At 43.3% G+C, this 8967-nt stretch overlaps 1 protein-coding gene across 1 annotated transcript; it reads right to left on the bottom strand.

Annotated features, from left to right (window-relative positions):
- Positions 1-1879: 1879 nt before the first annotated feature.
- LOC103640108 (uncharacterized) lies at positions 1880-5618 on the bottom strand. The gene is made up of 8 exons (XM_020544411.1): positions 5580-5618; positions 4247-5021; positions 3903-4150; positions 3589-3807; positions 3393-3485; positions 2652-2753; positions 2501-2566; positions 1880-2301 (listed from the first exon to the last, which is right to left on the bottom strand). The coding sequence occupies exons 2-8, from the start codon at positions 5010-5012 to the stop codon at positions 2242-2244; spliced, it is 1554 nt and encodes a 517-aa protein (XP_020400000.1). The 5' UTR covers positions 5013-5021; positions 5580-5618; the 3' UTR covers positions 1880-2241.
- Between the last annotated feature and the right edge of the window lie 3349 nt (positions 5619-8967).

Here is an 8967-nt window from a genome sequence, read left to right as displayed (position 1 = left end):
GGTTAATTCCCGATGGGACCTGGCCGACGGGATTTTCTGGATGATAATTAATTAATTCCCATCGGCTTAATGTAGCCGACTGCTGGTATTATCCTAATTGTTGGATCTACCGTGGCGAACACAGTAATTCTCGTTGGCCAGGGATGGGCCGACGGGAATTAAATGAGCTTATCCCCATCGGCCAAGTCAGGGTCAATGGAAATTAATGAGGCTAAACCATGTTGGCCAGGGACGGACCGACGAGAATTAAATAGACTTATCTCGGTCAGCCCTGCCCTGGCCAATGGGAATTAATGGGGATAATCCACGTTGACTATGGTCAAACCGACGGGGATTATTCTCTCTTGCTACAAACCAACACCTAATTAGGCTCAAATTCTTTACACTTTTATACACAACAACACACATAAAATACATATCATCACAAAAGTCATATACATCAATATGAGTCACATTACCAACACAACCATTCACATAGTCCATAAAACTTCACATTGCAACCATATAATCAATTCATACATCATCAACTCAGCTCACATAACCATTTCAAATCACAACAACGAGAAAAGTTAAGTGTTCCGTTCACAAAGACACCTACTATTCAAAGTTTCAAACATAAGACCAACACAGTTTGATTTAAGCTACTCAGGGACATCGTCCACAAGTTAAGAAACAAAGACGACCAAAAGTAACATACTCAAAGATAACTACCACTTGGATGGTTTGAGCTTTGGCCGTTGCCACCACCAGGAGGAGGGTACAGGAAGGGGGACTCAACAAATTCAATTCCTGTGGGTTCATATCCACTCCCTCCCGGTCCAGGCGTAGCCTATGTAAGAATGTAAATGTCAACAAGTTAAATGCAAATATCAACAAGTGGAGTATACAAATGTACAAAATCACCGAGAGTTATAAAACACCCTACCTCTAGGTGTCGGTATATGTGTGTGGGGTGTTGAACTATTGAGTCCCCAGACCCTATTTAATGGATATTTGACTAAGTTTAGATACGGTTCATGTTGTGCTACTATATAAACTAGATGAAATGCTAGGTTAGAGAATGTTATAAGAGAATTTGCTAAGGTTAACGTACTTGAGCTGGTGTGGATGCAAACTGGCTCAATTGTGGCGGCAATGGAATGTGTGTTAGTGTCATGCCCTATTACTGCATTGACTATTGAACATATGTGTTACTATTGAAGATGTTGTATTGAAATATACGAATTTAGAGTTCTCATCATCTATACTTACTTGGTACATCGCTTGGTTATGTTGGATGCAAGCCTGCATAAATTCCCGTTCCTATCTCATATCCTCACTCAACCTCATAATCTCTAACTTCTTCTCGTTCGGTCAATGAGAGCACGAGCTACGTGACGATGAATCCATCCTCTAAGCTCTCACCACCGATAAGTCAATGAATCCATCGAAGAGTGTGTATCTGCAAGTGATTCGAAAAGTGTGTTTACACTACAAAAAATGGTTTTGTATGACAAAAGTAAAGTGTCATGTTTAGTACAAAATTGGTCATAAAAATCATCTTATGACGAAAATGCTGCGTCATAAGGGTCGTCATATAACGACCGTCACATTATGTACCTTGTGACAACTTTTTAGAGTACCGTCACATAATGTCATTACCTTTTGTGACGGCTACGTTAGTCCATCACATATTGCTGCTATATATGACGGTGTTATTTGTCACATTTTTTCCAGTCAACGCGTCAACTAATGTTGGGATCGTCACTTATGGCGGTGTTATCTGTCGCAGTTTTGTTACGATCCAGGACCATCATATATTAGTCTGTGGATAATGTGACAGCTTGGTTTTGTTTATTTTAATATGACACCCACATACAGTGACGACACAGAATCATAATACACAGAAAAGCCATCATACACAACATTCTTATCACAAGTCATACACAATTCCAGCACACTAGTTCTTCCACAACAGAGGTTCAAACATACAAAAGTTCCACCATAAAGGTTTGAAGCATTCAAACAGATTGTTGTGGGTTCAAACATACAAAAGTTTCACCACAAAGGTTTGAAGCATTCAAACAGATTGCACGTAGTTCTGACAAAGTTCTAACCACAGATATGTTCTAGCAAGGTAGAAAAACCTTAAGCAAAGGCATCATCCTCAGACTTGGTATGCATCCCTACCTCAATCTTTCTGAAGTTTCAGGACAACTCGTAGCAGTGCATTGGTCTCTTCAAACTTGGTATGCATCCCCTTCACTTCCTCTTGGGTCTGGCGCAGCAAACTTTGGTTTTCTTCAAGTGCGGCCTGTTGAGCTTGTAGTTGTGCTTGCAACTCTTCCTGCTTCCTAGCAGCTTCCTCTCTTTCAGCTTGGAGTTTTTCCTCAAACTGAGCTTGCATGCGTGCTTGTGCAGCTAGCGATGTGGACCGACCAGTCTTGGACGTTGTAGGGACACCAATGTTTGGAAGGAAGGTGGATGAGCGGCTGATCTGGCTGAGACTATCAGCAACAATCTTGGAGGGTGACTTTTGTGCTTCTCCTTCTTCTAGCTCTCTTTCCTTCTCTGCAACCATTTGCTCCTACATAAAATGAATGTACTTAGTAACAAGGCCATACAAAAGTGTTGAACCAGGCATTTACTTGAGTGTAGTACATGTAACTTACATATATCTCATTTGCAAGCGGAGTACGACCATTTCGGGGACTATTCATACATTCCCCAAAGAAATCAAGAGCATCCGGCTCCATGTTGTTGTACTTAGTCCTCTGCGGCACATAAATAACTTGGGATATAAGATTTACCATGAAATATTGGTACATGCCAACAGCAATACAACATAGTCAAATAATGACTGACAGTTTAAGAAAAAGAACACATGAACATGCATCAATGCTGCCTAGACAGGTCAAGACTAATAACATGGCCTAAAGAAACCCTAGTACTGATGATGTCATGTTTGATGACATAGCAATTGTCCTGCTGTTTTCTATTTTAGATGGTCACCATAAAAGAATTGGAGCATAAGCACCTATTGATTATACCTCATTTAGCACAGCGCAAATATTATGAACATGGGAGCTCATCTCAGAAATCAGATGGCCAATCTTAGAATTAGCTACTCAATCAACACCAAAGAGATATTGCACTTATTCATTTCATGACATATCACAGCTTTCCTATTGGCATAAACCTCACATCTGATGAAATGAATAGTCAATAACACTCCAAAATGTAAGTCCTTCAGACCAAAGAGATATTGCACTTATTCATTTCATGAGTTATTAGCTCATTTCAGAAGTAATTGGAGCACATGGTAACTTTACATTTCAGTAGCACATGGTAATTATTATGCTACATATTTTCCATCTTTGAAGCTAGTTTTAGAAAAGACATAGTATACATACCAGGCTGTAACGATGGGCTATATAGGACCTAGCTCCAGTCCTTTGGTGAAGCTGCACGTTGCCTCGGTTTGCTTTGTTCTTGGCAGATTTTTTCTACAGCACAAATGCAATATAGATTTTTCATTCACATGCACAGTTTGCATTACATATTAGTTTGCATTGCATAGTAACAAAAGCAGAAAACGTAGTTATTGACCTGATTCTTTGGGTCACACCAATACTCTACCAGCCCAGTCCAATCCTCTTTATTCATTTTAGGTATAGGTTGCATGGCCAACAACTGTTCTTTTGTAAGTGACTCGTCGAAGTACTTCCTTTTCAGGTTATACCTCGTCTGCCTCACTCCCCTCTTTATGATATCTGTGCATGCATCTTTGCTTGGTCCCTCATTCTTAACATCGACATCCAACCTTGACTAAAGCCACACAAACGATTTATTAGAAACAGTTATATCACATGTGAGTAGATTAATGCTAAAAATTATTATGAGGAGTTAAATAGTTGTCTCACAGCGACTTTGTCAAGCGCTTTTCGTACTTCTGCCTGCCCCACGGCATTGTCATAAAGCTTCCAAGATTTGTAGATAGGTAGGTTGTCTCTAAGGGCAACACCAGTTTCCGATGCCAGCTTCGCTGCTTGAAGTGGGACCTCTGGTCTTTTCTTCCCTTCAGCCACGTGGATAGCCAACCGGTTTCCCCTATTAAGCATCTTCTCTAAGCCATGACCCATGGTTTTCTTGCGGACATTCTTTTTGGGCGCTACATTGGCAAATAATAATAAAATTGTGTTATTATAGCAGTAACAAATGTAGATATTAAATGAACAAACCAATGCTTAGAACATTTATTATTTACCTAAAAGGGCTGGAACTAAGTCACCAACTGGTTCTCCTTCATTCGGATTACCCTCTGAAGTAGCAGCATCAAATTGCTCAGCTGACTCAATGATGGCATTGCTTTGCCTAGAGCTGTGCCCACCTGGTGAGTTGTCCGTAGGAACTATTTTGTTAACACTAGTTGTGGGACTAGGTTGATGAGATATGATAGCAGTGGCTGCAGGAGTACTATGGTGAGGGTTTGCACTAGGAGAAGACATGGCTGCACTAGCCCTAGTGAATCTAGGAGGACTATGGTGAGGGTTTGCACCAGGAGAAGACATGGCTGCACTAGCCCTAGTGAATCTAGGAGGACTATGGTGAGGGTTTGCACCAGGAGAAGACATGGCTGCACTAGCCCTAGTGAATCTAGGAGCACTATGCATGGTGTGTCTAGTAGGTCTAGGCATTGTGTTTCGAACTGGTGAAGACATTGCTTGAGTGGACCTGGTCATTTTTGGAGGAAAAGACACTGGGTTTGTAGTTTCAGTGGTCTCAGTAGTTGTTGTACTGGCCTGGACCTGTTGTTGGGTACTACTAGAAATGGCATTTCTTTTAGGGATGGCTTTCGAAGTGGTCTTAGGAGGCAAGGGATGTCTTGGCTTAGGTGGCGGGCGGCCTCCAAGCGAAGGCATGGCTGCACTTTGCCTTGTCAATCTGACTGGTGTGCGTGGTGGCTGGTGGTTGGCAGCCGGCATTGTTCCTGCCTTTTGCTTCTTTTGGTGAGGGCGAGTTCCTGGAACCATCTGTGTCGCCTATCAAGAGGAAAAATGTAGGTGAGTAATTATGAAAGAAGTATATGTTTTATTAGGTACAATGGAGTATATGTATGAAATAGGCAGGCCATGACCATGTGAATTTGGTTAGCAATGCATCTCACCTCAGTATTGACCTCATTATTGAGGTCATCATCATAGTCATCATCAGTGTCAGATTGGTTTTCAATGTCAGAGCATGGATCGTAATCATTGTCAGAATCTATAGCCTTCCCTCTTTCCTCTTTCTTTTTTGGTGAAATAACATCTCTAATAGTCTGTGCTAAGACATCAATGCCCAAAGATCTAAAAACTTGCTGAACATGCTTTACAGTCTCGTCCCTTGCCATCTCATACTTGGTTTTTCCCATTTCTTCTATTACTTATTAGAAAGAGCAGAAACTGAATCCAGTTTCTGTACATGAGTTGAAGAAACAACTAACGCATCAGTATTTTGGTTAATGGTAGAAAGAAGACAAAACTACAAACACGCTAGAAAGAACACATATATAAATGCTAGAACAAGATGCACTACCAGTAAACCACGAGGTACAATACCAGATTCCTGATGCCAGTAGAAGAGGTCGGGGGCTGCGGGCCTGCATCTATCGGCGAGGAAGCCTTGGTGGTGGCCGGTGAGGCAGCCTTCGTCGCGGCCTGCACGGATCTGCGGAGCTAAGCAGGACTCCATGTGCGGAGGCATATCCGTGGAGGTCCGGGATGCCGGCTCGTTGATGTCCGACCCGTGGATCTTCAACTCTAGTGGCAGAGCTAGGTTGAGGGGAGTGAGGAGGAGGACATGGCAGCGTGGTGGGCGTGAGTGCGGCGCTAGGTTTAGGGGAGGGAGTGAGGAGGAGGACTGGACTGGACTTGTCGTGGATAAGGTAGGGCGGGAGTCGTGTTGAGGCTGTATGTCAATGACTCAGTGGGAGAAAACAGAGCTGGCCATCTTGGGTCCTGACAGGAGGGGCCGTATGTCAGTGATAGAATTAGTCCCTGCAGAAGCAACGACGCTCGATGCCGGCCCTGCAGAAGCAACGACGCCGGCCCTGCAGAAGCCCCGCCGCGCTCCCTTGTCGCCGACCTCGGTTTGCTTTGTCTGTAGCCGCCCTCCCCCTCCTCCACCTGCAGCGTCGCCATGCACGCCACCTCCGGCCATCTGCTCCCTCGACAAGCACCCCAGTTGTAGCCTAGCCAGCTGTGGCCATTGTTTTAGGTAAGCAAGCTGTCAAAAGTGTTTTGTCGATTTCTATCCATCTCGATTTCTAAAATTTGTCACGTATGTTTCTCCAGGATGAGATGGACAGAAGCTGGGTATACAACAGTGTGCCATTTAGTGAACCATATATGCTTGGTGTTGAACAATTCATGGCACATGTCAAAAGTAGATTTAGTGCACATGAGAAAATCAAGTGTCCATGTAGAAAATGCCTGAACCTTATAGAAAAAAGTCAAGATGAGGTACAGAAGGATATCGAAATCAATGGTATTTCTAGGTGCTATACAAGGTGGGTTTACCATGGAGAGGGAGATATTGATGTTCAAGAAGATGATGACGGCACACTCGTTGTTGGTTATGAATATATGTCATGGGATGAAATAACCAGGCTCCACTTGATGATGAAGGACAAGCTAAAGATGTCATTTTAGATGATAGTGAACAGGGAGTTCAAGGTTTGATTCAAGATCTGTACACCACAGCAAGCCATGGTGTCGGTGGCAACTTATATCAGCAAATCATGGAAGAGGCAAAGCGTGAACTTTATCCAGGTTGCACCGAGGAGTCTAGGCTAAGTTTCATTATTAAACTACTGCATATAAAAGTGTACAATCGGATACCAAATTCTGGGTTTGATGCAATCCTTGAGTTACTTTCGTCATCTTTGAAGAATGTGACCGGCCTCCCTAAGTTCTATAATGAACTGAAATCTCTACTTCTGAAGCTTGGTTTTGGTTATGAATCTATTCATGTGTGCAAGTATGACTGTGCTCTATTTTGGAAAGATCATGAAGAGGATGACCATTGCCCAATTTATGGGTACACAAGATGGAAAGTGAACAAGGAGGGCAGAAAGAAAGTGCCTCACAAGGTCCTCCGTTACTTTCCAATAATTCCACGCCTCCAAAGGCTCTTTATCTCAAAGCAGCGGGCACAGTATGCAAGATGGCACAAGGAAAAGAGGGTACAGGTTGAGAATGAAATGAGACATCCTGCTGATGGAGAAGCTTGGAAAGAATTTGATGATAGTTTCAAGTCTTTTGCAGATGATCCTCGCAGTTTGAGGTTAGCCATTGCTACTGATGGATTTAACCCATTTGGTCAGATGACCAATTCATATAGCATATGGCCAGTGATAGTGGTTCCATACAATTTTGCACCTTGGATGTGTATAGACCAACCCAATTACATGCTTGCTTTACTAATAACAGGCAAAAAATCACCGGGCAAAGATTTCCATGTGTTCATGCAACCTATGATAGCAGACATGATGACTCTTTGGAATGGTGTCTCTACTTATGATGCATATGAAGGCAAAAACTTCACCCTGCGTGCAGCGATTCTATGGGGAATCAATGACTATCCTGCATTAGGTATCATGTCAGGCAGAACCACTAAGGGTTACTTCGCATGTGTGCACTGTGATGAGAATCCATGCTCTGAATGTCTGACAAACAAAATTGGATTCATAGGACATAGACGGTTCCTCCCAAGCGACCATGCTTGGAGGAAAAATAGATCTTTCAATGGCCACCATGAAAATAGAGAACCACCAAGGAAAAATAGATCATTAATATTGCACAATAGCATCCTATACCCATCCTAAAGACCTAAACTAATCGGGCAACATAAAAAAGCATAGTTTTACTCTAGCATGTTGTTGACTCCGAGTTGGTTCACCAAACAGGAAAGAAGCTAGATAGTTCAATGTAGTGCCCACCACGAGCAAGTGGGGAGTAGGAGCACGCCACCTACCAACCTGATTTAGTTGCGGCGGTCACTGGAGATCCGCGCTCCTCCGGGCGGCCTGGCAGCGGAGCTCGCGTTGCCTCCGCCTAGGCTACCGCGCCGTCACCTGGGGAGACGGGGAGCCAGCTACGCCCAGAGCCTGCCCAACGCCGGTCGTGCACAGCCCAAACGCCACCAGCCGCACGACGCTCACCCACCGCTCGCCGTCCTCCGCATCGCCAGAGCCGCCCTCGATCCGCTCGTTTCCGTCTTCGGTGGTGTGGGGAGATGGGAAAGTGAATGCGGTCAACAGAAAGGGGTACGGTCCTTTTTTGGAAAAAAACATAAAGTGACGCCGCCAAATCATCACATAAAGGCACATCTAAGCGTCATAAAAGTAAAACCGTCTACCGGTTCCTGACGCCTGACAATATATGACGAATCTTCGTGGCCTTATGTGACAACAAAAACACTATCGTCATAAAATCTTCATGGCCTCATGAAATTATGACGACTCAAAAAATTCCATCATATTATGTGACATTATATGACGATAACTGACCTTGTCATTAGGTGTTTTGTCATAAAAGAACAAATTTCTTGTAGTGTTAGTGCATGATCAATTTAGTATCAATCGTGTAATTTTATAAGTTAGAGCTAATCGTCCATGCGCTTTTCCCCCACCACTTGCATACACCACTAAGGGATCCACCGGTTCATGTCACCAATCGAAGTCAGGGCCATGACGCCAAACTATCTTCTCTCGATATGCCGCTTATACATCATTCATAAACTTACAAATGCAGAAATTTTTATACTTTGAACTTTTATAATTTTTAGGCAGTACTCACTAGCTGATTCGTGGTTGTCTGGCTGCATAGCTACTCGGGGTTATAGGATCTGGTCCTTTGTGGCCCTCCATGTACACCTCAATGTCACTAGACTTTTTTCCACGCGTAGCTTCCTGTATAAACAAAAACCATTCATAAGCAATCATAC

Source organism: Zea mays, chromosome 9 (assembly GCF_902167145.1).
Source record: "Zea mays cultivar B73 chromosome 9, Zm-B73-REFERENCE-NAM-5.0, whole genome shotgun sequence".
In the NCBI taxonomy this organism is placed as follows: domain Eukaryota; kingdom Viridiplantae; phylum Streptophyta; class Magnoliopsida; order Poales; family Poaceae; genus Zea; species Zea mays.
This window is presented reverse-complemented; position numbering and strand designations above follow the sequence as displayed.

Bases quoted from the DNA above. Each gene is read 5' to 3' on its own strand.
- LOC103640108 (XM_020544411.1), bottom strand. From the start codon at position 5,012: ATGGTTCCAGGAACTCGCCCTCACCAAAAGAAGCAAAAGGCAGGAACA. The intron at 3,808-3,902 runs GTGAGACAACTA...GTGTGGCTTTAG, and splicing joins AAGCGCTTGACAAAGTCGCT to TCAAGGTTGGATGTCGATGT. The intron at 3,486-3,588 runs GTCAATAACTAC...TTTGTGCTGTAG, and splicing joins GGTGTGACCCAAAGAATCAG to AAAAAATCTGCCAAGAACAA.